This window comes from Penicillium concentricum (assembly GCF_028827145.1).
Source record: "Penicillium concentricum strain IBT 3081 chromosome Unknown utg000002l_segment0_segment0, whole genome shotgun sequence".
NCBI classification, from domain to species: domain Eukaryota; kingdom Fungi; phylum Ascomycota; class Eurotiomycetes; order Eurotiales; family Aspergillaceae; genus Penicillium; species Penicillium concentricum.
In genome coordinates this window covers 7,346,842-7,372,363 of record NW_026622755.1, presented here as the reverse complement: position 1 = coordinate 7,372,363, position 25,522 = coordinate 7,346,842, and the positions used below count along the sequence as shown (strand labels likewise).

At 48.5% G+C, this 25,522-nt stretch overlaps 10 protein-coding genes across 10 annotated transcripts; 5 read left to right on the top strand and 5 right to left on the bottom strand.

Moving 5' to 3' along the window:
* Window positions 1–1,218, bottom strand: N7517_006518 (uncharacterized protein; the record flags this gene model as incomplete). Its single annotated transcript, XM_056724248.1, has 1 exon — window positions 1–1,218. The coding sequence occupies one exon, from the start codon at window positions 1,216–1,218 to the stop codon at window positions 1–3; it is 1,218 nt and encodes a 405-aa protein (XP_056580498.1).
* A 1,092-nt stretch (window positions 1,219–2,310) lies between these two features.
* N7517_006517 (cytochrome P450) lies at window positions 2,311–4,066 on the top strand (the record flags this gene model as incomplete). Its single annotated transcript, XM_056724247.1, has 5 exons — window positions 2,311–2,533; window positions 2,590–3,455; window positions 3,506–3,616; window positions 3,666–3,832; window positions 3,895–4,066. 5 exons carry the CDS (start codon window positions 2,311–2,313, stop codon window positions 4,064–4,066), a joined length of 1,539 nt encoding a protein of 512 aa, XP_056580497.1.
* A 1,568-nt stretch (window positions 4,067–5,634) lies between these two features.
* Window positions 5,635–6,994, top strand: N7517_006516 (cytochrome P450; the record flags this gene model as incomplete). The annotated part of the gene is made up of 2 exons (XM_056724246.1): window positions 5,635–5,944; window positions 5,997–6,994. 2 exons carry the CDS (start codon window positions 5,635–5,637, stop codon window positions 6,992–6,994), a joined length of 1,308 nt encoding a protein of 435 aa, XP_056580496.1.
* A 1,871-nt stretch (window positions 6,995–8,865) lies between these two features.
* N7517_006515 (uncharacterized protein) lies at window positions 8,866–9,388 on the bottom strand (the record flags this gene model as incomplete). Its single annotated transcript, XM_056724245.1, has 2 exons — window positions 8,866–9,299; window positions 9,352–9,388. The coding sequence occupies 2 exons, from the start codon at window positions 9,386–9,388 to the stop codon at window positions 8,866–8,868; spliced, it is 471 nt and encodes a 156-aa protein (XP_056580495.1).
* Window positions 9,389–11,352: 1,964 nt separating this feature from the next.
* Window positions 11,353–12,706, bottom strand: N7517_006514 (uncharacterized protein; the record flags this gene model as incomplete). Its single annotated transcript, XM_056724244.1, has 3 exons — window positions 11,353–12,182; window positions 12,237–12,568; window positions 12,627–12,706. 3 exons carry the CDS (start codon window positions 12,704–12,706, stop codon window positions 11,353–11,355), a joined length of 1,242 nt encoding a protein of 413 aa, XP_056580494.1.
* A 1,790-nt stretch (window positions 12,707–14,496) lies between these two features.
* N7517_006513 (uncharacterized protein) lies at window positions 14,497–15,194 on the top strand (the record flags this gene model as incomplete). The annotated part of the gene is made up of 2 exons (XM_056724243.1): window positions 14,497–14,812; window positions 14,881–15,194. 2 exons carry the CDS (start codon window positions 14,497–14,499, stop codon window positions 15,192–15,194), a joined length of 630 nt encoding a protein of 209 aa, XP_056580493.1.
* A 2,989-nt stretch (window positions 15,195–18,183) lies between these two features.
* On the top strand, window positions 18,184–19,716 carry N7517_006512 (tryptophan synthase; the record flags this gene model as incomplete). The annotated part of the gene is made up of 1 exon (XM_056724242.1): window positions 18,184–19,716. One exon carries the CDS (start codon window positions 18,184–18,186, stop codon window positions 19,714–19,716), a length of 1,533 nt encoding a protein of 510 aa, XP_056580492.1.
* Window positions 19,717–20,190: 474 nt separating this feature from the next.
* Window positions 20,191–21,266, bottom strand: N7517_006511 (guanine nucleotide exchange factor SDO1; the record flags this gene model as incomplete). Its single annotated transcript, XM_056724241.1, has 2 exons — window positions 20,191–21,140; window positions 21,200–21,266. 2 exons carry the CDS (start codon window positions 21,264–21,266, stop codon window positions 20,191–20,193), a joined length of 1,017 nt encoding a protein of 338 aa, XP_056580491.1.
* A 618-nt stretch (window positions 21,267–21,884) lies between these two features.
* cp3 (carboxypeptidase C PRC1) lies at window positions 21,885–23,590 on the top strand (the record flags this gene model as incomplete). Its single annotated transcript, XM_056724240.1, has 2 exons — window positions 21,885–22,371; window positions 22,425–23,590. 2 exons carry the CDS (start codon window positions 21,885–21,887, stop codon window positions 23,588–23,590), a joined length of 1,653 nt encoding a protein of 550 aa, XP_056580490.1.
* A 676-nt stretch (window positions 23,591–24,266) lies between these two features.
* Window positions 24,267–25,319, bottom strand: N7517_006509 (40S ribosomal uS13 domain-containing protein; the record flags this gene model as incomplete). The annotated part of the gene is made up of 3 exons (XM_056724239.1): window positions 24,267–24,661; window positions 24,855–25,020; window positions 25,163–25,319. Coding segments are annotated over 3 exons (621 nt in total), but the record flags the coding sequence as incomplete, so codon positions are not given.
* Between the last annotated feature and the right edge of the window lie 203 nt (window positions 25,320–25,522).

Genomic DNA, 25,522 nt, shown 5'->3' with positions numbered 1-25,522 from the left:
CTAGTGAGATTTCCCCCTCAGATAACCTGTCACCCATTCAAACATATTAATTATTGAACTCCCCACGTAGTCCATGTTGTGTGTTCGAGGTGTATCGATAGATAATCCAAATGCATTGGTCTGATATGCCTGTACTTCAGATCCCTTCGGGACTGCCCCATCGACTTCAAAGCCCTGAACTTGGCAAGTCCACTCCTCAATATCCACCCATCCCACATCGATTGCCTTGTCAAAGTAGTCGCGGAACTTGGTGCCCGAACCTCCTAGATCTTCGCGGTCATAGATCTCCCGCAGTCTGTATCTGAAGTCGCAAATATGCCACGTCACATACCCGTGGATAAAACTGCGGATGGTGGCCAGCATTTCTGGGTCTTTGTCCTTCAGAACTTCCAAAATTCGTACACAAGCATGGATTGTGTCGTCAGTGAGGCGTGTGAGGGCCTGGTCCATAGTAATTCCGTCCACAGTGCACCAGTTGGTGACCAGATTGGCTTCGTCCTGATCGTATTCTTTGTAGAAAGAGAAAAGATCATTCACAAGGGCAACGGGTCCGTCAATCTGCGCCATCACGCAAGAAATCTCTGCAAAGAGCTTCTGGTCATCGAACTTGGCAGCGGGGAAAATGGTCCCTGCGACAGCACCACCGAGGCAGTTCAATCGTCGGAGGAAAAGTGGATAGCAGTCGGCGCCAGGGTAGCCCTGGAAATTGTGTTGCTCAATCCAACAGCCTTCGAAGTAATCAAAAGTGCAGCGCATAATATTGAAGGAACAGAAGCTGCCGTAGTGTCGTAGGAGACGGGGCATATGTGAATTGAACAGCACCCAGAAAGGGTGCTTCTGTTGCTTGCCCTGCATAAGATCTGTCCAGAAGGTGGCCATCTGAGTACTGGGGTCGCTGCTGATCTCGTCGTCCAGAACGTTGATGATGGACAGATATATGGAGACATCTACTTGGGCTTCTCGGGGTAGTTTGCTCCAACAATAGACAATGAAATGGGAAATGGTCCGAGTGACAGCAGCAATCCGGCGAGGAGCCACACCTTTGAGGATACTCCTCGGAAGAGGCTCAGTAAAGTATTGCGCAGTCCTGGAATGAACATGACGAAGGCCTTCAACCCGCTCATCGTGTGTCAGGTTGTCATCATGGTACTCAATGGCATCAAGGAAGCGCACGATGGAGTCGCAGTACGTGTTGGCGGGGAAGGTATTCATATCCATGATGGAGGCAATTCAAAGAAACTTGAGATGCTTGTTGATATTTTAGAGAGGCCGGGATGGAAGCTGCTTAAGTACCTTGGAAAAATTACGTCCTAGATGCACAGAAGGCTTAGGGCTTACCGGTGCACACTCTCGTCTTGCTCTACCCCAGTCCTTTAATGGGATTTGCCCATCTCACCCATTCGCTTCCACAAGATGGAGGGAAGAATGTCTAGACCGCTTGACAAGATTAATTTCACAACAATACCGCCCCACATATCCATGCCGTAAACGACAAGGTGGATGAACCGAGAAGGGAAAAAAGCTTGATGGATCATTCTCGGCTTGGTATTACTCAAACATACTAGTAGAATGGAGGCTCTATCGTCCTGTATTCCAACCATATCTAGCAGTCTCTGGCTGCTGCCAACCCTAGAGGACAGATCTACCCAGGAATAGTTTTTCCGTGAGCTCAAGATCCCACATATGTTTGATCTCTCTTCGCATGCAGTTGCCCCATTCAGTCTCACTATCATAGGGATGACTTGTCTCCACTTGGATCTGTACGGAATCAATTGGCAAACGCTCGAAAAGTATCTGGCAGATCTTTACAAGGGCCTTTTCACCGGTACGGAGCATGTACTTGTCTTGAATTAGATGAACGTGGATCCGTTTACCCACAGCATCAACTAACTGCTTCTGACAGTGATTTCCGTTCGTACAAATTGGAGTACGCATCTTGTGTGTCTATACTCGCCCCAGATGCCGAATATCGGACGTCGACCGAGCGGACATGCATAGGGTTACATGAGCTAGACTAGGCCCACCAACGGATGCAAGTGAGAAATTAACGCGCTTGATCTCGGTGTAAAGATACAGGTGAAAAGCCTCGTGCTTGCCAATTGGGCAACAATTATTGGGGGCCAAAGGCAGCCATATGCATAAGCCGGCGTCGCAATTCCTGTACCTACTCCGCAGTACTTCGGGGTAGTATGCCACTTGTGAATTTCTCGTAGACCAGAGGCTTGCCTTCTTTTTTACAACTGTTCGCAACTCGATAATCGCATTTGTCTGCCTCTATCTAATCACCTCGGATATCCTGAACTCTTGATCATGCTATTCCAAGACTTTTCTTTTCCAGCGACCATCGGTGCAACCTTTGGTGCGTTTGCTATATATTTAGTTGCTCGATGTATCTATGATCTGTTTTTCCATCCATTGCGCAACTTTCCCGGTCCAAAACGGGCAGCCATATGGTCTTTCTACGAGTTCTACTACGATGTCATTAAAGATGGCACTTATCTCTGGGAAATTGAGAAGATGCACCAAAAATACGGTACAGTGGTCATCCCAAACCATTTAGAATCCAAGCCAGGCTAATCACTCTCAAAGGGCCGATTATTCGCATCAACTCAGGATCTTTGCATATGCACGACCCGGAATACTTTAGCACCATCTACGCTGGAAGTGGCCGCAAGGTTAACAAAGAACTGTCAGCCGTGTCTGGCTACACATTCCCGCATTCTACCATCTCTACTCTCGAACATGACCTCCACCGCAAACGTCGTGCCATTGTGAGTCCGTACTTTTCCAAAAAGGCCATCGCGGACATTGAGCCTGTCATCCACGAGCGTCTTGATGCATTGATCTCCCGTCTTTCAGAAGCAAAGGGAAGCACCGTTGACCTGACGTGTGCCTTTTCTGCCTTCACTGCGGATGTTGTCACCTACCACTTCTATGGCTCTCATGCAAACTACATTGGCAGCAAGGACTTCAAGTATGGACTTAAGGATGCACTGACTGTGTTGTTGAATCTGTACAACCTCACACGCTTCCTGCCAGTCCCTGCAACCACAATCAAGAACCTCCCGTTACCAATCCTCGGGTTGATTAATCCGAACTTCCCTCTGGTCGTGTCGGCGCGAGAGGCTAATAAAAAGATGGTTTTGAACTATCTCAACAAGTCTGATGAAGAGAAAAATGCTATGAAAGACGCTAGATCCAAGTCTGTGATCGTGAGCGCATTGGCGGATCCCAATGTGCCCGATGAGGAGAGAACACTGGATCGTCTGTTGGATGAGGGAGAAACCATCATTTTTGCTGGAATTGACACCACTGCTAGAACACTCGCCGTTGCGTTGTTTCACTTGCTCAATAATCAGGATGTGCTGATGAAGCTGCGGAAAGAATTGCAGACTATTGCAAAGTCAGATGGTCAACAATGGACCACGACAGAGCTTGAGGCTGTGCCCTATATGGTGTGATTTCCATGGTTCCTCTGCTGATAATTTACTAACGCGTGCTATAGAGAGGTGTCGTCCAGGAAGCAATCCGGCTTGCGTACGGTTTGGTCGTGCGGATCCCGAGAATCTCTCCACACCAAGTTCTACAGTACAACGGATACGTAATTCCACCGGGAGTAAGCCATCAGCCATCCTGCCCAATATCTCTCTATTGACACAAAGTAGACACCAGTCAGCCAGTCAACCTACCTGGTCAACAATGACGCTTCCGTGTTCCCAAATCCTCAAGTCTTCGATCCGGAGCGTTGGGTCAAGGCTGCACAAGACGGCACCAACCTCGACAAATACATGGTCAGCTTCAGCAAGGGCAGCAGAGCATGTCTTGGTATTAAGTAAGATTTTTCATAACTGTAACCTGACCAGGGTGGAACTGTTGCTAATTCTTTATCTCTAGCCTGGCATATGCAAAACTCTACCTCGGTATCGCAAGGGTTGCAACATCCTTAGATATGGAGCTATTTGAAACGAGACAGAAAGATATTGATGTATACTATACGCGTGGCTTCGCCTTTCCCAAGGAAGGTGACGGTTCAGTCAAGGCACGGGTTAGGGGTCTGTGCAAATAGTAAGCACTAAGCATTGGGCTAAGTGCGTTAGTCGCTGGGTCGGTGGATCTAAATAGTGCATCCTTCAGAAAAAAATTGTCTGCACGTACTTCTGTTTTAGACACCAAGCTTTGAACTGCCAAAATGAGCCTTGTTGCTTACATAGACGTAGGTAAGCAATAACGTACTTCCCAACCGATATGGACACGATCACAGTTTATGGCAATAGGTAAACATATCACAAACACTCTGGGGCAAAAAATGTCAAGTATTCAATCCTATTTTTTTTTTTTTACATTCTTGTAGCTAGGTTGTGGGAAAATTCTCAGTAATCAGAACAGCAGGCAGGCCTTTATCTCGAATTCATTGTCATTTATTTGACACACCGGATTGTTTGATGGAGGCCGTTGTCATGTATGGGAGTGGATTACTGCAAGCCTCAGTCATGCATCCATTACTCACGCCGTTATCGGCCAGGATTCGGTCGGAAGATACCAGAAACGTTGTCAATTGGACCCTACCACGACAACCCGGCAAGGGACGCTAATGCATGCACACCACCAGTAATAAAAATGTGCCTCTTGATACCCAGGGTAGTTGACGTTTATTGGGATCCCGGATTGACCGCTTAGTACGTACGAAGGCGCTGTTAGGCATAGTTAGGATATGAGATCCATATCAATAGATGATCAAGAATATGTAGTAGAACATATGGTAGAATGATTTTGGGTGATCTCTTAGTATCATACTACTAGAATATTTATATCAATTAAATATGATCAATTGATCCTGGGAGCTCTACGAAATACGGATCACAATACTAGGTATAGCCAATCATCATATAAATCTAGCCTACCTAGTAGCATTGGGGTTTTATAGGATCCCCCGAAGGTTGAAGAAGTTTTAACACCACCCAATAAAAAAGCCGGTATATACTGGCAGTCCAATTAGTTTATATTGGTATTGGTATGACTCGCCAAAAAAGTAAAACAATGTGCATGAATTAGCGTCCCTTCTCGGCCGGGGTGTCGTGGTAGGGTATTCTTGTTGGCAAACGCTAGCTTGTATTTAGCTTAGTAACTCTAGTCCGGTATTAGTTATGGGGCTAAATATTCCAGTCACTGCCCTCACATGAGTCCCAAAGACTTTCATTCTGCTCGAAGAATCGGTATCTGAACAAATTAGGAACCAATACAAGCAACACAGACAGTCCCCATTCCAAAAAAAAGATGGGAGCTTCTACTTTCTCCCAGTCTTTTGCTGAAGAGTATAAGGCATGGTCTTCAGTGATCCTTCCTGCTCTAGTAGGATGCGCTTTACTTATCTATCAAGCATTCTTTGCCATCAAATATCCTGCCAACATCCCACTAGCTGGTGAGCCTGATGGGAAAAGAACATTCAGCTGGCGAACGAGATGGAGCTACTATACCGACTGCGAGGCTCTATACAAAGAAACATATGAGAACGTGCGTTCTTCTACACTATTATTGACAGCGATACTGACCTGAATCAAGTACACCAAACGTGGCAAGACAGTCCTTCTCCCTGGTCTTGGATTTCGCCACGACATCGTCTTGCCTCAAAGCACAATGCGGGATATCATGGCCCGTCCTGAAAAGGAACTCAGTCACGCCGACGCGGTCTTGGAACTTGTTCAACTGAAGTACTCACTCGGCCATGAAAAATACAAAGCCGATCCCTGGCCTTGTATGCTTGTCAAGTCGGATATCAATTCCAAACTGGAGGCAGTTTGTGATGGTATGAATGAGGAATTGAAGTATGCATTCGATAGATATATTGGATGCGAAACGGAGTCATGGAAAGAAGTCGATTTGTTGGAGACAATTCGAATGGTCATTATTGCCGCAGCGAGTCGATTTACTGTTGGATTTCCTCTCTGTACGTTTTATTTTCTCACTGAAGTATTCCCTTTCTAACTGGACGGTGATAGGCCGCAACGAAGCGTATCTTCGAGCCTGCTGGAAGGTCAATGATGGGATAATGATGAACGGCGGTCTGACCGGCGCTACTCCACGTCTTCTGCGCCCAATTATTGGCCCGTTGGTCACGATGAATCTCCGTCGGAACATTGAACAAGTTAAGAAACAAGTAGAGCCAATTTATCGCCAACGGGTACAAGCATTGAGCCAGCAAAACAGCGCGGGAAAGCCTGATAGCGAAGAACCGCAGGATCTCTTCCAGCAAATGCTCCGCTACGCCCAGAAAGAGCGACCCAGCGAACTGCACGATCTCCCCAGCATGTCCAGACGGTTGTGTTTTGCCAACTTTGCGGCCGTGCATCAGACAACCTTGCTTGTAACAAACATGATACTCAACATCGTCAGCTCAAACTCGCAATATAATACCATCTCCGTCCTCCGAGACGAAGTGAACGATATCATCGGCCCCGACAGCAACACCAAATGGACCAAGTACAAAGTCGCACAGATGATCAAATCCGACAGTGTGGCTCGTGAAACCATGCGTTTGCATTCAAACACCAACCGGGGGGTCTTCCGCAAGGTTCTAGTCGAGGGGATCAAGACAGAAGATGGAATCGAGCTTCCCAAAGGCGCATACATCTCTTTCCTGGGTCGTCCGCTCCAATGCAATCCCGAAATCTTTGAGGATCCTTTCAAGTACGATCCCTTTCGGTTCTCTCGGGTCCGCGAGGAGGCTCCCAGAGACGGAAAAGGCAGGTCTATCACGAGTAATCTGAGCTTTGTGTCGACTTCGCCGGAGCATCTGCCCTTTGGACATGGAGGCCATTCGTGTCCGGGTAGGTTCCTGGTTGACTTTGAGGTCAAGATGATTGTTGCCTATCTTCTAATGAATTATGACGTCGAGTTTCCGGCCGAGTATAATGGACAGAGACCTGCGAATCGGTGGATGGCCGAGGCTCTGATGCCGCCTTCTGGGGCGCGAATTAGGATAAAGAGACGAAGCTAATGTTGTGGGTTTGATGTTTTTCTTCGACAGCATCGGAAGTGAGCAATATGTGGAAGATCAAATTAAGCCAGTTGGGGAAGAACCAAAATGTTTCGTTGCGGGCCGTGTATACAAAAACAGCATCTTCAGTCACATAACATGAAATCAACTATTCTTGTGATTCTACCCTCTTTGGTCACATAACCATCCCCACCAACACATACATCTACAGTAGCCAGACCTATTCCGCACGACTCAGACCTAATTTGGCCTCGTACCTTGCCTATTGTGACTATGCTAGTCCCCTGACGACTATACTGTGTCCGATATCTACTCAAGTACATTGTTCCCAAGAATCCATCCTTATTTCCGGCCTAGTATTAATACTATCTACTATTGGAAGGTGGAGGAAAGCGCCCACATTTCAAGCCCCGCATATGAGATACTTACAAGCAGGTCAATATTTTGTTGGGGGTTAATATCAGGGTCTCAGTGATACTGGCGAAGTTTAAGTCGAAGTGACCACCAGTTTCCGGAGAGTGGGTTCGAGAGTCACGGATCGAGGGCCAGCATGGCTGCAAGGCTAGTTTCCTCTGGCTTCTGATTCTGTTCGCTAGACGCATGTCCAAATTCTGGTCCCGATCTTCGTGCCTTGGCCAATAAATCTGATTGACCTGGACACCACGTCTACACGTCTGATTAAGCCTTCCGACCATCGACGTTGGGCCACTTTGGTCCAGAAGCCCTCTGGGCCGTACAGTAGACCCCATATCGGAACCTCTCTTGGCCCTGAAGCTCTTGGGGAAATACAAGCTACCGAAGATGCGTGTGGGCGCTAGTTGCCGGTCCTTTGCCTCTGCTGATCGTACGACCCCAAACTGCCGACAGAGTAGTCCAGAAGTACATGGTATGGCATGCAATATGCAGCATACCATAAAGACTTCTGTGGCACCTCTCAGTCATTCTACGTTCAAACCATGAGCCTATCGTCCACGCATGATGACGGGGGTTCTCAGCTCGCTGGCGCCTCCCTATTCGCTTTTTTGTCTTCGGTGGGATTAGCAGGAGTACATTAGCAGTATCGGCTGTTGTTGCCTTGAATCTGGACGATATGCTGACTGTTCGCATCTCCATATCGTGCAAAATCATATCCTCTGTCTATGTTCCCACACATTTCTGATCAGCTCCGACGGTTGGGATCTGTATTAAAACCCTCCATTGGTCGAACAACCCTTCAAGAGAAGTCTTCTCGACCTGCGTACTCTGAGTTTGAAGGGGGCCACGTTGTATAAAGTTTGATAGAAACTTGTCCAACGAAGTCGTGTCTCCGATTGGTCCTCTTTTACCACTCTGTAACAGCCGATTCAATGATCATAATTCCGTCTGGCCAATTTCCAGATGTAGGCACATTAGTGCTGTTATCGTCCTGGAGCATCTTGGGAAAGGCGAGGAAGCATTTTGGATCTACTCCTTTCAATGGGACGATCATAACGCCTCGTGCGAAGAGGGTATCGTCTTGTTTGTAATCCTCTAGATTGGAGGTTAAACCTAGCGTAAGCAAGGCCTTTTGAATAGTCTCTCTGTTGACTATAAATCCTTCTGGCCGCCAAATATCAACAACCGAATTCGTTTGACGCGTTGAAGAATTGTTCTGATCTTAAGGCTACAAGGATTGAGGAGATTGCAAATAGTGACATAGGTACGCTTAGCCAACGGCTATTTGTGGCTATCATACTAACGATAGCAACACACATGAATGGAATTGATTGCTTAGACAAAACAGCCTCGGCTTGGGATCCTTCCATATCTACTACCATAAGCGATGAACTAGCCGCGATCTACGATCATATGGACCACTGTCGGAACGCCGATTGTCTACACACTAAAGCTTTTTATGATGAGATGCAGTCCCCTCGTGAGTTAGATACCCTGCCAAATACGGTCACTTTCGGTGCTTTGCCATCCAGGTGAAAGCAGTTCGGGGTTGATTGCTCGAACGATCGAAGGTCTTCTCGATCCTCGCAGACTGGCGATCTAGTTGGAACCGCTTCACCTTTATATACAGGAACGGTGAAGTTTCCACCAGTCAACGCCCAGAATTCCGGTATAGCCATGATCTCAGTGTCGGCATCGGAACTAAGCTGGTTTGTCTCATCACGGCACCAACCCTCGTCAACATGGATCACGGTGGGATTGGAAGCGGAGCTCAATAGAGCAAGATCATCTCCGAAACCTATGGGATTAGCCTGCATGCCTAACTTGGAAGAAACGATAGAGTCGCATACGACCACTTTAGGCCATTCACACGGCCCAGTAGGGATTGAAGCTTTGCAATATCAAGTTAGCGAACTCAATCATGCTTGTAGAAGGTCTCTTACCCAAGAGTTCGTGTGCTTTCTCTTTAAAAGAGGTCATATTAACTTGAACCAGTAGAAGAGATAGAAACAAATACGTAGTGGGTAATGAACGGAAAGCTGAGCACTTGGTGGAGATGAAATGATCAAATTGGATTTTTTTCCACAAAGACGACGTGCGAGGTACACGGCTCTATACCTCTCGTCAGACCGATTACGCGTTGTTCAACCTGTAAGCTGAGATGGACTCATTCGGAGAAGTCTCAAGTTCAGGGCAATGCTCCAGCATGATGGCATCCAGACGAGACCTATCTACCAATCGATTCTGTGACTGATGGACTGTGTATGGTACTACTGCACGAATGACTGGCCTGCTCATTCATTTGGTCCAATAGCCACATCGCAAAGTTATGTTGCTATTGTCTAGGGAACGGCATGTCTGCGCATCGTCAATTGAGCGCTGCTTGCCAGTCATCCTATGGCACAGAGCCAAAAGTGAAACGGCAAGACGCATCAACAGGTAGACAAAGGCTCCCAGAATACCCCTGCCAATCGATCGTGAAGTCAACGGGGTTTCAGCGACAAGGCGCACTCGGCGACAGGGGCTGGGACAGCTCCGGAGAGCGAACGACGGCAGGAAAAACCGTGTAGGTCGAAAAAAGGACGTTAGCACGCGGTCTGACGCGGTCACCTGGGGATATCTTCAGGTCAGGCTCAGAGATCATTCCTGGGGTTTTGCATGGCCGTCGTGAAGCCTTGCGATCATCGTGAAAGAAAGAAATGTCATGTTATATCCTCGTCAACTCTTGTTGTCTATCAATCTATGGTTGATGCGAATAGAGGCTGGGACAGTCCGGTCATTCATGTACCCGGTCTTCCTCGGTCCTGAAATGATACGGAAGCCATCAGTCAAGGCTACTAATGCCTTCGCCCTCGGTCTGTGCCGTAACGTATAGTTGAGGCTCCTGCAATTCAGTCCATTGCATCCAAGGACGCAAGATGACGCCAGCTTCACAGCCCACAACCATGAGCAGTAGTTCCATAGTACCTTCCTACATACACGTCTTCAAATTCATCTCCTTCCTTGAGCTTCTTTTCTCATTCTTTCCTTTCTTCCTCCTATACTTATACAAACTCCGTCCGGTAAGCCATGATATCTCCATACGCGTCAGTGCGAAAACTAATAAATCCTTGTTATAGCTATGGAAATCCCAGCGGTCACAAACTGATATATGCCTGCTGAAATGCTATATCAACACTGTTCAGTCTTATTCTTCTTCCTCTTCCCCGCTGAGAAGTACCGGGGAATTGAAAGCGGAAAAAAAGGGTCCCTACAGATGACCACAAATGATCGTGTCAACATCATGCCCCCTCCCACTATGCGACATTCGAGTCCGAGCAATACCATAGCCGGGGGGTTGTCCTCGAACCCACCTAGCGTGGCGTGGGCCTCATCAATCCTCAACACGCGCCAATCGGAGTACAGGGTACTGTATTAGTGATATCGTGTGGCGGGAAGCTTTTTCATTATGTTGCCTCGCGTCGAGTCTCTTTTTCATTACAAGTCTCTTCTTGTTCGATATTATAGGGAGATGTTGCATTTGAGTTCGGCGTAAAGATCGAAGGAAGCCTGACCAATGACGCGTTTACATCAAAGCGAAAAGGCATACTGATGATTCGCCAGGGGAAGGTAGATAGACCATCAGACCATATGTACATATCAGATGGAGCTATTCCGTACGGAGTACGCATTGACGCCTGACTAGCGGTGTACATCTGACAAAAACTTGGAAGCCCAATGACGCCCCGAGAACAATTACTTTCTCCCTTCCAAAACCCCAAAACAAAAATAATAAGCACTATGATTCTGATTCTGATATATAATTTCAACTGGTGTATCATCAAAGCCCGACAAAAGAAAGAAAAACAAAGCCTGAGGCAGCCTAAGATAGCCTGCAAGCGCCCCCTCAACATCCCCTAGCGTACAACGCATATCATACACCGGCTCTCCCAATTGCGATTACTTTATTTGAACTTGCGCTTCAACCAGGACAGGAATCCGCCCTTCTTCTTCTCGGCCTGCTCGGCCTTTTCGGCCTGCTCTGCGGCGGTCTCAGATGGCTTCTGAGTATCCTCCTTGACAGGCTCGGCCTGGGTCTCGGGCTTGGGCTCGGCTTCTTCAGCCTTGCGCACCGGCTCCTCGCCACGCTTCAGGGCAGCTTCGGGCTTCTTAGGCTCGGCTTCCTTGGCAACAGGGGCGGCGGCCGGAGCAGCAGCCTTGTCGCCCTTGGAAGAGAGGAGGGCAGCGTTCGCAGCGGCGACCGCGACGGGAGATGAGGGAGACTTGGCGCCGGACTGAGCAGTGGTGCTCTTGGGGGCGGGAGTCTTCTCCTCAGCAACCTTGGGTGCCTCAACAACCTTCTTCTCCTCGGCGACCTTGGGCGCCTCAACAACCTTGGGTGTATCGGCAACCGTGGGTGCCTCAGCCTGAACAGGCGCAGGTTCAGGGGTTGTGAGCGCAGCAGCCGAAGCAGGTCCAACACCGGCCAAAGCCTCAATAGTCTTCTTGTCCTCGGCGACGCTAGTCGCGACCGGCTCCTCGTCGGTCTTGGGCATCTTGTGGGGCTTCAGGTTCTCCTCGGTGTTGAAGATGGGCTTCTCGTACGGGCGCTTGGGGTGGGCAGCATCGGTCTCGACGGGGGCGACAACGGGTGCAACAGCAGGGGCCACAGGCTCGGGCGCAACGACAGCAGGTGTGGTTGATTCGGCGGTCTTGGGGCGCTCAACCAGTGTCGCGGGAACGCCGGTCGCGGCAGTCGAAGCGGGCTCCCGGGTGGTTGTCTCTGGGAGGACAGCTGCAAATTCCGGGTTAGTTGAATTCGTCGCATTTTTACTAACGTGCGTCATACCAGTGCCTGCGGCAGCGCCACCTTCCAATTCGCCCATCTGGCCAGCCTTGGAGGCTTGCGCCTTCTCCACGGCCTCTTCGACAGTACCCTCTGTCGCGGGGGCCTTCTCGGCCTTCAAAGCCTCCTTGAAATCCACCTCCTCGGTCTCCGCCACAGCTGGGATCTCAGTTGCGGGGGTCTCGGTCAGGGGGATGACCTCGGAGGCCTTGGACTCGGGGACGGTCTCGGGGACGGTCTCGGGCTGTGTCGCAGTCTCGGGCGCCTCTGTCGGCTCGATCTCAGTCTGGCCTTCGGTTTGCTTGATCTGGTCATCGGTCTCGTGATCGGGTTCACTGAAGAGTTTCAAGGTTAGATTGTTGGTTATGTGGCATGTTGAATTTTTCAACTTACACCACGTCCTTGACGTTGTCTACCGCGGCGGCGACGGGCTTGCTGCCCTTCTTGTTCTTCTTTCCTCCTTTCTTAGCCATTGTTGAGATTAAAGTGATTCTGCGCTGGTTAGAATGAGATGAAAGATGGTAGAAGGCGAAGTTAACTTACTATGGTAGTGAAGTGTAGGAAGGAAGAAGGCAAGGGATGACGCGGTATGTTCTCTTTCTCTAGGGTTCTTCGATCCGTGGTGAGGACAGTTATGGAACAAAAGTATCACAAATTTCCTTTTTTTTTTTTTTTCTTTCTAGTTTTTCTAGTTATTATTAGATTCAAATGCTTTTTAAATTTCAAAATCAAAGATTTGAGACTCGAATTCCTTTCTCTTCTTATTACTTTACATTCCTCCGCATGCGACAGTCTCTTTCATAGTTCTGTCGTGTGAGCTTGGGCCAGCCCTAACATCTGCATCGGGTAAATAGGGTTGTGCCTTGCACAACTAGGGGCCGTTCAGGGGTAGTCAGGGTAGTCAGGGGGGCTCAAGGATTATCTGGGGAAAGGCATCCTAAGGTAGTATTCCGTGTTCTTGAGTTACTGGGGGACTCCTTCGTGGAGAAGGGCTGTAAACAGCGATTACATCATCTTTGAAACACTTGAGAAGATCACAATAAAAGACGAAAATAGTAATGATGAAAATATATAATGTTATAAATAGTAAAATGAGTACAATGCAAGATCCATGGCTTTGAAAACCAATGGAGTCAGAAATGGTCCCCACTAGATGTCTGCGCAGTAGTGGATTGGGGCGTTATTACGTGCATATATAGGATCTCAAATAATGCCAATTCTCTCTTTGATCCTAAATTATGAGGTCATCGTATATAAATATTGTATTGTGCACACAAAAATATCGAAATTGAGTATATAAATTGAACAAAAATTAAAAAAAGATAGTGACCGACGCAGGGATCGAACCTGCAATCTCTTGATTCGTAGTCAAGCGCCTTGCCATTGGGCCAGCCGGCCTTGTTATTGTGCAAATGAGCCAAAATGTGCCCTATAAACCAAAACTAGTTTCTAACCGGGAAAAGCGGCAAAATCGGCAAGCGGGGCACAATCGAATCCACTCTGTTTCCGGTTTATTCCCGTTGGTGTGTTGGCATTACCACATCCTCTTAGTACACCTGCGAGCAAGTGATGTAACTGTGAGGCTGACAGAAGATCTGTCTTTCTGGAAGCCTTCGATGCAGTACGCCACTTTTGGATTTGACTTCACTTATGACATCTTAACTCAGCCGGAGCATCCAGTTCGTTACCGTTATCTGAACATTTGTACATATCTTGTGTGTCCACGGGTGAGTCCAGACTCGGTTGATTCTCGGATCAATTGTTCGGGGTTGTTCGCCCCAATTAATGTCGCTTACAGCTACACAATATAGTACTTCGTATAATGTTATAATATGACTACGTAGACAAATGGGTTATAATATATAGTACCTTGGAAAATGGATAATAATGTCCATAGTGCACAGACTCCAGTCTTTGTCAAATTTGCCCCCAATGTCTTCACCGGATATGGACCGGAGACGGTTCTGGGGAATCCCACCTTATCTCTTGCCGTTGCATCCACGTTTACGACTATAATTCCCACTTATCCCTCCTCTCACATTTAATTTTCCCATTTTACCTTACACTCTCCTCTCTATATATTCTCAATGATAAAATCGTTCCTGATTCAATACCCCCGCTATTCGTGCTTGCACACCCGTTCCCAATCTGGAAGTGGTATGCACTGAAGCCATCCTCGACAGGAACCGCCCGCATTGATCTCTGAACTTCTTGAATTTGAATCTTGAATATTCCCTGTTCACAATTCTTCTTTTTCTCCAATATGACGTTCCGCGAGAAGGTCAAGCGGGTGTTCCGCTCCAGCTCCAAATCCAATTCCAAATCCAAAAACGATGGAAAGCCCAAGGTCGAATACTATAGACGACACGAGTGCCCCCCGTCGAAATTCCGCGGTCCTTTCGACCGTGCCCACCAAAAAAGTCTAGCCGCTTGGTCCTTCGAAGGTGCATTGGTCGAACGATCTCGTTCTTTCGAACTTTCCGTCTCGCCCTGTGACCCTTGTGAGGGTTACGATTTCCCGAGTCGCTCCAATACAGACGACTCGGTGTCTCCGGACGATGCAGTCGACGTCGATCCAGGTACGCAATTCCCAGCCCTAATCGAAATATCAATCAAATTAAAATTCTAACCGCAATTTTTTTGATAGCCGCCAATCCAGAGGCCCCTGCGGAATCTTCGCCACGCGCTGCTGACTCCGGCTCTCAGTCCTCTACCGTCCTCAACCCCTCCAGTTACAGTGGCTCAATGATGACTCTTATAAACGAAGGCTCTATCTACGAGATCCCGGAGGATTCAAAGGATCAGAAGTTCTTCCTGAAGGAGTCGGTCCGCTATTCGTCGCCCCTCGTTCGCGCCATCTCGCCCGCTATGTCCCCGTGCGTCATGTCCGCCAGAAAGCACCTTCCTTTCTCGCCCGAAGATCTGGCCCGCGCCTTGGTCGCCGTCCAGGTCTGTGCATGATCTTTGCACCCGATTCATCCCTTATCTCCGAACCTACTTTCTTCACCAGGAGATTGTTCCTTTTATTGAATCATCCCTTCCATTCCTCAAGGCTCGATGTCTTTTATTTATTCAACCCTTTTTTTTGGCTTTTGGATCCCTTGGGACGGACATTGCCCTCTCGATATTTTCGAGTATCGATGTCCACCATCCCTCACATGGCGCACTGACACGCCGTTTCACTCTTATTGCCAACCGAGTTGCCCCTCACTAGATGTCGAGGACTTTCGGTCGGCGATGGTCATTCCCTCATATCTGTCACGCATTTGCATTGAGCGTATACCCGTTAAGGATTTTGGCTTTTAGCTGTTTTGTTTTAATTTGTGGTCTTTTGGCCATTTTGCTTTGATCTTATCCCCTGGCTTCGTGAGCCATTGCTCTTATCACGATATACACGTCGCGGATGTCTCTCTTAGAAGGTCTAGAGAAAATATAGAACGTCGCTCGAGATCATTTGTTGGTTTTCCACCTATTTTTCCGGTCTAAACTGCAAACTCCCCCAAAACAATTAAATCTAAAAAGGTACAACGCACTCCGTAGATCGCTCTAGATCATGTCTTGTTTCTCGAAGAGTCCCCCGAAAGCCAAGCTTTCTTCCCCCGCACTAAAATTGCACATCGCTCTATTCCGGTAATGATGCGTATCGGCTATTTTATCACCGGATTTTCAGTGGATGTCCAGATTCTGGGATCACCCTTGTTGCGTTGAGCTTAGATAACTTTGTGAGGTTATTTTGATGTTGATCTGGAGACTATGATCTACAGACAATATATATCTGCACTTATATGTATCGGATTTTAGCCCACGGTCATAATTTTCAGGGTTTCGCCACTCTAGGAGGGCGGTTTAGATTACTACTCACTGAGTATTTCACAACATGGCACAAATGTCATATATCTTACTCAACTATGACATGGGGGTGCTTTGCCCAGATCCCAAGGCTGTCACGTGCTTGATCCCATGATCGTGACGGCTTAGAGTGGCAAAATTTCGCTTTATTCCCCAAGTCGTTTTCATTTATCTGTGGATCTATCTTACCAGATTGAACTCCATATAAATTTCTGGTGCTATATACTTTTATCCTTGTTTGTGTAAGCGCCTTTTCTTACGATACAATAAGGGACCCGCCGCCAAAATCTGGGTAATGGGCCGGGGGAAGGCGGGGCGATCCGTTCACGGATTTCGACGCTGAAAACAGATATAAACATACAGAGTAGATAATGTGGACTTTTTAATATGGCCAGCTCGTAGTGCGCCTGGTCTATCAATCTGAGGCCTTCTCTTGGTAATTTAGGCCTGGTGATGAAAACGGAGAAACGACAATCGCTACCTATCAGGGGCCTATGATGTCTAGCACGTAGCTTGGATATATTAGTCTGACCCTCGGGGATGAACTGGCTAAGGACAGCCACTGAACTCAGCTCACCCATATTCATGCTCGTTGGAGCAATACCTAACTTGAATAGAATGGGACTGATCGATATTCCAAATAGGATCCACCCCATATTTGGTAGGTATTCAGAGATATACGTCGGCTTTCAATCCAAGATTGACCAACTCAGCTATGAGGCCAATAAGAAGTGCTTCCCAATACTCTCCCCCGTGGGAATACTAGCAGGCAGTGGGTAGTCAAGGGGCCGACTTTTATTACGATTAAAAATGCCGTTTCTCGCGCTGAAAGTGGTCATTGTCTCATTTTCCTCATTTTCACAGATTATGTTTTAGTTGTAATGTGCCAATAATAAAGCTGGATTATATCCTCCATTAAGAGGTAGATTTCCCAACAATTTCCGAAGTACATCGTATTCTATACTAGCTAAAAAGGTAGAGTTGAAAGAACGAAGAAAGTGTAGTTGAAAGATGTCCTCGGGTGGCTGAAAAGATTGAATGAATAGGGACCCACAAGCCAATTGGTATCGAAGTATATCATGGAAACATAAGATCTGTCAGATCCATGCCCCTGTACCTCTGAGCCAGGTCTCATTTTTAGGAAGTAATCATTCCATCGAGTCTAAAAGACATAGCAACGGGCACACGTGGAGGAGCTGGAAAGATTCACATGGATTTGAATTTGGCCTGAGATAAGGCTCGCTTTGTGAAACACCAACAAGACTATTGGGATAGTGCAGATGGTGTAACACGACATATATGGCATTCTGACTTTGTACAGACTATTCTAGCCTGGTTCTTGATAGCAAGTTTTTGAACAAAGAATTTACAGAGTAAGAAGCAATCGATCTCGGGAAGTATGATGATTGAGTGCGTTTGCTGCTAGTATGAGTGATGTCGGTGAGCCCTGATTACTGCAACTATCTTTTACATAGTTCTATGATATATGGAATAACTAAGTATAGAAATGAAGCGAATGTTACGTTTGATTCCATCTGACGCAATCTAGCTTTCAATTCAGGAGATATTGAAAGCCTTCCTCTGCATAGCCTGTCATATCCTCAGTTCCGAAAGGAGTTTGACGCTCTATGTGGTATGTCATTTCTTCTGTAAGAATAGATCAATGATATTTACACTCTGCTGCATATGTAATTTCCGTACGACTTGTTTACGGTCCAACTAGTCCACACGTAAGCTCACAATACCGGCCATATACTTACATGTCCAAATATTCTCCACTCACAAGTGAAAGAAGCTAGAACAGCCAGTCAGATATCCTAGTTGGCCAAGAAAGGCAGTGCGACTAGATTGAACTTTCTGTTCAATTGGCCTGACGACCTGAAAGATGCCCACATACGGACCCAAGGCAGGAAGTTCCATGGACATTGTACTTAAGGCACCTCTCGCCCACTGGTACCATGCCCTAACTTCCATGACATGATCTGAATAGTCAAACCTCAAATTCATTCTCTTTGTCTCTTATGGCTCTTCATTATTTGCTTGTCAATCACTTTACCAAGACACTAGCTCAACTTCTATTTTGATCCGATAAAAACACATCATGCTTCAATCTCTGCGCCGTTTTCTTTGCTTTTCCTCTTCCAAATCATGTGAGGCCACTGATTCTACAACACATGGCGCGGGAAATGTGGAAGATCCCATTCGCTTGAGGCCTGCTGGCAGAACTATTGCCCAAGCACGAGTTCCTAGTCCCTGCCCGGAGCTTAGCAGCATACAGTCTAGAGCTCCTTCGGTTTCTCTCTCGAGTTGCAATAGCACACAAACCGAGTCAACAGCTGCCTCAGATGGCGAAACCAGAGCCACCACAGTGTCAACCGGCATTGGCAACGCTTCCACGCCCCCCGACACGCCTGCCAAGACTACCTCCACATCGAGATTGAACATCATCACACCGTATATCCCCATCCTGCAGCCAGATGGCAGTCTGCGGGCCCCACAGGTTACATTCGATGGTTATGGTTCCTACGGGGGCCGGTTTGCCCCTGAATCAATTATGGGATTCCTCTACGAGCTGGCATCATTCTTCGAGGCCACCATCTCAGACCCTTCGTTCTGGGAAGAATATGCCACGTTCCAGCGTGCCCAGGTCACACCACTGCACATGGCCGGAAATCTAACCAGCCTGGTAGGAGGGGCTACCATCTGGCTGAAGCGCGAGGACAAAAACGAATATGGCAGCCACAAGACCCGAAACGTCATCGGTCAGCTCCTGCTAGCTCGCCGTATGGGTCGCTCTGAGATCGTCACGGATTGCGCCTCGGCCAAACATGGGAACTTCACCGCTGCAATGTGCGCACGTCTGGGATTGCGCTGTGTGGTTGTAATGGGTGCAGATGACGCTAGTGTCCAGGAGCAGGGTGTGCTTGAGATGAAGTCGCTCGGCGCTAAGGTTCTGACGACTCGCACAACCTCCGGCATGGGTAGCCTACGCGCTGCTATCACAGAAGCACTGCGGTATGCAGTCTGCAATCACGAATCTGCGTACTACCTCATGGGTAGCCCTGTGGGTCCAAGTCCCCTGCCAACCCTGGCTCGCACGTTCCAATCCCTTCTAGGCGAGGAGATTGCAGCCCAAATGCACGAGGCAGTAGGTCGCCAGCCGGATGCCCTCGTCACCGCCGTTGGCAGTGGTAGCGGTGCAATTGGTCTCTTTAGACCGTTCCTTCACGACTCATCTATTCGGCTGATTTGCGTGGAAGCTGCCAAGGCAGCTGCCCTGACAGATGGTGGGCTTGGGGTACTGCAAGGTGCTCGTACCCTCCTGCTTCAAAATGATGACGGCCAGATCCTTGACTCGCATTCCATTTCACCAGACATGAACCTGTCTACCGTGGGGCCTGAGGTCGCTCATTGGAAGGACTCTGGCCGAATTGAAATTTCCACGGCTACCGACGCAGTTTCCCTGGATGGATTTAGAACCCTTCAGCACCACGAGGGGATCTTGCCTGGTCTTGACTCGAGTCACGCGGTAGCCAAGGCACTTGATCTCGCTAGAGAACTTGGTCCGGGTAAGAATTTGGTTTTGATGGTGACTGGATGTGATAAAATTGGCATACCTGGGTTGGATATTTGAGCTCCAGGGGGCACAAAATACGAGTCATGATACAATTGCTTTCTTCTTTTTGTTGGGAATACCCCAGATCTCTCTCATTTACGGCGTTTGGGTTTGTTGTTCTCATTTGTTTATATCGGAGATGTCTTACTGTATCATATTTTTAGTTGCTTTCTTCGATGGTATGCTTAAAGGCTATTACACTTAAGATCCTTCCTATTTTTGGTGGACGCTCTCCTATGTTGAGTGGCTTTTTTTTTTAACGAGCTGTGCCTGGTGCCATGTATGTTTTCCTTCCCTGCAATATGTCATTGTTTGACTTGCCACTCTTTGCTTTTTCGATGATAGACTTTCTTCACCTCTATTTTGTAGCGCATTCCCCTAAGACAGAAATATGTCAAAATTCAGTATATTCCAAGGTTCTTTTTTACTTTTTGTCATCAGTCATATCGGTACATCATGTACAGCAAAACCCCGTAAATCAAACGTCATAATTCAATCCTCATGCGTGACCGACATGTCCAGAACCTCAACCCGGCCTCTTCCGCGGGTCTCATTGCTCACCAGTTCATTCAATCCCTTGAATGCACCGGGCTCAGCAAAACCAACAATTTCCCATTCATCTCCACCAACAACTTCTTGTGATTCAATCGATTCAATAAAGGCCATGATCTTATCCTTGACGGTGCTCGGGGCCTTGGGCGCAGCTTCCACATCAGACTGACCAGCCTCAATATCTGAATCGTCCCTCTTAGCAGACTTCTTCGATCCCTTATTCCCCTTCTTGTTGTTCTTTGAGCCACCGGAGGGGGCTTCCTTCTCTTTATTCGACGCAGCACCTGGAGCAGCCTTGACAGACTGCTTCAACAGGGACACTGGGCATGTCACACGAAGACGCATGCGAGCCCGCATAACCGGGATCGGCTGCCAGGCAATAAGAGCCTTCATGGCATCCAACGCTTGACTCTTCGCCGAGCGATTCGCCGAAACTCCCGTCCAGAGCGGTTTCTTCGGCTGAGAGGGTTTCTCTTCGCCATCTCCATTCGCCTCCCCGCTCGCTTGTGTCTGTTGTTGTCCGCTGGCCGCGGTTAGTTGATCCAACGCCTTGTGGATCATTCCAGTTGTGTACACGCGCTTGGTTGAGGGGTCGACTAGTCGACCTGACACGATATCTAGTACTTCTTTCTCCACTCGCTCGAGGATGTCTTTGCGTTCACGCTCGCCGACTTGCACTTCGCCTTTACGGAGGATCTCTTGGAGAATTTCCTCGCGAGGGGTACCGGTTCCGAAGGCCTTTGCTAGCTCTGCTGATGGGGCGGTTTGTGCTTTGGAGACGGAGAGGAACACTGTGGGGACTTGAAGGACATTGTCGAGATCCTTTTCAGCGCCGGATCGGTATTCGAGTAGTTTGTTCTTGTAACAGGCGAGTTCAAAGCGCTTCTTGCCTAGATTGAGATAAAAGGTTAGGAAAAGTCAAAGCGACATAGATGAATTAGATGTGTACCCTTCTTTAGTCGGACTACCGACACGTTGGTGAATTTGATCTGGTTGGAGGGTTGGTTGATAGGCATTTTGGTGTTGAAGCCGCTGGGGGCTGATTGCGTCAATATATGAAAAAAAACAGACACCAGACAGTATGGCGATATTCACGATCTGTTTTCGAATATTTCAAAATAGATGACACTGTCCAGATCGAAGGATTATATGTAGACGGACAAAGTATCAAAAGTTGATTTGCGTCAGGAAATCTACCTAAAAAGGTTTAGTCGACAAGCTCGTGCCCCTCCAGCCAAGGTAACCTTGGAGTCCCGTGACTCATGCTGAATCATCCGACCTGAGGCCCGCTCAGGCCCCCTCTAAGGCCACATGGGTCACCTGATTGGTCCAGTCTCGTCTTATCGACCATCCCCGGCGTCATCGGCCTTTGGGACCTGCTTCTCCTCATCTCACAAGCCAAGGCATCACCGTCTTGCTTCATCGAATTCTTCTGCTTCATTTCAATTATCATTATCTTGTGGTATTTTCAAAGTGTAGGTGATCATCTTCCTTTGACTTACGTATTTTTGAGAGCCATTACCGCAAACGGTTACTGATAAGAGGTGCCTGACTCCAGACCCCAAGGTACCCGCTTCTCGTCAACAACTCATCATTAACATCACTATTGCTGTGAAACCCAAACACAATTTGCAATGAGAGTCCTGTCTGCCACTCTCTGGGTGGGAGCTGCTTCGGCCGCTGCCCCGTCCTTCCAGCAGGTCCTGGGAGATCACAGGGAGAATGCGGAGAACCTAGTCCAGAAGGGTGCGGACGCATTCAAGCCCCTGCAGCACCTCCAGGACGAGTTCAAGTCTCTCTCTGGTGAGGCTCGCCAGCTCTGGGAGGAAGTCTCTAACTACTTCCCGGAATCCATGGAGAGCGCTCCCTTGCTTTCCCTGCCCAAGAAGCACACCCGCCGCCCTGACTCACACTGGGATTATCATGTCAGTGGCGCCGATGTCCAAGACGTCTGGGTCACTGGTGCTGAAGGCACCAAGGAGCGTGAGGTTGACGGTAGGCTGGAGGCATACAACCTCCGCGCCAAGAAGGTTGACCCCAGCGCCCTCGGCATCGATCCCGGTGTGAAGCAGTACAGTGGTTACCTGGATGACAACGAGAACGACAAGCACCTGTTCTACTGTGAGTTTGGAAATTGTCCTCCCATTATCTAGGGTCTATCTAACTTTCAAAAGGGTTCTTCGAGTCTCGAAATGACCCCAAGAACGATCCCGTTGTCCTGTGGCTGAACGGCGGTCCCGGCTGCTCGTCCCTCACCGGACTTTTCCTGGAACTTGGACCTAGCTCCATCGGTGCCAATATCAAGCCTATTTACAATGATTTCTCGTGGAATAACAATGCCTCTGTGATCTTCCTGGACCAGCCCATCAATGTCGGCTACTCCTACAGTGGGTCCTCCGTCAGCGACACTGTTGCTGCTGGCAAGGACGTCTATGCTCTCCTCACATTGTTCTTCAAGCAATTCCCCCAGTACGCTACCCAGGACTTCCACATTGCTGGCGAGTCTTACGCTGGCCACTACATCCCTGTCATGGCTTCGGAGATTCTCTCCCACAAGAAGCGCAACATCAACCTCAAGTCTGTTCTCATTGGTAACGGTCTCACCGATGGTCTTACTCAGTACGAGTACTACCGCCCCATGGCCTGCGGTGAGGGTGGCTACCCCGCTGTTCTGGATGAGAGCACCTGCCAGTCCATGGACAACTCCCTGGCCCGCTGCCAAAGCATGATTCAGTCCTGCTACAACAGCGAGAGCCCCTGGGTTTGCGTCCCGGCCTCGATCTACTGCAACAACGCTATGCTTGGCCCCTACCAGCGCACCGGCCAGAACGTCTACGATGTTCGCGGCAAGTGCGAGGACGAGAGCAACCTATGCTACAAGGGCATGGGCTACGTCAGCGAGTACCTCAGCCAGGAGAGCGTTCGCGAGGCTGTCGGTGCCGAGGTTGATGGCTACGACTCCTGCAACTTCGATATCAACCGTAACTTCCTCTTCAATGGCGATTGGTTCAAGCCTTACCACCGCCTCGTGCCCGGTCTCCTTGAGCAGATCCCCATCCTCATCTACGCCGGTGATGCTGACTTCATCTGCAACTGGCTTGGCAACAAGGCTTGGTCTGAGGCTCTTGAGTGGCCTGGCCAGAAGGAGTTCGCTTCCGCCGAGCTTGAGGATCTCAAGATTGTGCAGAACGAGCACGTTGGCAAGAAGATCGGTCAGATCAAGTCCCACGGCAACTTCACCTTTATGCGTATCTTCGGCGGTGGCCACATGGTTCCCATGGACCAGCCCGAGTCTAGCTTGGAGTTCTTCAACCGCTGGCTCGGCGGTGAGTGGTTCTAAACACTCGACCGCCTTACTCTATGATACGATGCGTTGATGAACTCATCATTACACTGCGTGTTACTGATCTTGTGACTGGTTATTTGCGTGCAATTTGACACCTCAATACTCTGGGAAATTAAGAAGGCCACATACTCGGTCATCTGTTTGCCTGCTGATGTTAGGTGATTTGGCTTTGGTTTATTATATACGACTAGGCAACTTTGAATTAAATCAATCTTGGATAGACATGAACATCGAGTAATAAGCAGTCATAAAGCGTAAAGGTATACTATAGTGTAGCTTGATGTAAGTACATTGGGTGTAGGTAGTGTATGTAGACATGCATCGATGAGTGCGGGTGTGTTGTGATAAGCATAGATAGTCGTAGATAAAGAGATATGAATACCCCAGACTTATTGATCGAGTGGCGTAGGCCTTATTCCACATTGACGGTCTAGGACATCTACCCCCACAGCAAGATATTCTCCGAAGCATACCGCGGAGCCTTGCAAGATATGATATTCTACCCTACGAGGGCCGACGATTCAGACGGGATCATCGAGTTGGCATCATGATCCACAACGGATGATCCCATCGAACCCAAGGCCAAGAGCAAAGTACATGAATCAAAGAGATCGGGTCATTTCATTGGTATGGTTCATTTTCAATTTTTTGAACTGGAACATGCCCAGCCCAGCGGGGAAAAGATCCCACGAGTGCTGCCCATAGAAACACACCGGAAATAACGGAATCCCTCCAAGAACCCCCGGCAAAAAAACGAACAGAATGATTTAGCCCTTCTTCTTGCTGACACCGACGGTGCGACCGCGGCGGCCAGTGGTCTTGGTGTGTTGACCACGGACGCGGAGGCCCCAGTAGTGACGCAGACCACGGTGGGAGCGGATCTTCTTGAGGCGCTCAAGATCCTCACGGAGCTTGGAGTCAAGACCGTTGGAGACAACCTGGGTGTCCTTGCCATCGGTGATGTCGCGCTGTCTGTTGAGGAACCACGAAGGGATCTTGTACTGAGTGGGGGTCTGGAGGATGGTCACGATACGCTCGAGCTCTTCGGTGGTGAGCTCACCAGCACTATAGAAAGTGTCTTGTCAGCTTTGCTGGTCTTGTAGAATTTTTTTGCGACTGTTGTGCGATATTCCCCGGCTCTTCCTAGTCCGTGTTGTCGATTCAGGTCCAGACTGCGCCATTTCTCTTTCAAGTGTTTCCTCCGATAAAAGATGCATGGGAATGATTGGGTATTCGATGGGGGTTGTGGCGAACGTACCGCTTGGTGAGGTCGACATCGGCCTTCTTGCAGACCAGGTTGGAGTAACGGCGACCGACACCCTTGATCTGGGTCAGCGCGTACATGATCTTCTGCTTGCCGTCAACATTGGTGTTGAGCAGACGCAAGATGAACTGGAAGTTCGTCTTCTCGCCGGTCACGAGCGCTGTTATCGAGAAATCCACATGTTAGCCAACATTCAATTTCGAGAACCGTCGTCTCTGCCACCGTTTCCAGCTCTTTTTCTTTTGGCAAATTCGTGGTTGTGTATCATATAATGGTCTCAGATTGAAAGGAGGGGTCGTCACGTACACATGATGGGCGATGGGCGAGGATCGCGATGGGTTGTCGACAGAGGGATGGAGAGAGGAAGTCCAACTGAGTGACTTTGCTTGTGGGATCGGGTAATTGGGGCGCTAACCTTATTCGGACGAGGGCTCGCTTGTTATGAGCTAGTCCCAAAGCGGCTAGTCCATCAATCAGATCATGTGAAATCACATGACTGTTAATCTCACTGTTAGATTCTGGTAATTTGCTGTGTTATTTACGCGTATCTTACCTGAAGCCCTGACAGACAGACGGCTTTGTTTTCCTCGACATGAAAATGTGACGAACCCAATTCTTGGAGATATCAGCCACTATCAAAGAGTCTTTGTGCTTCGAGTAAT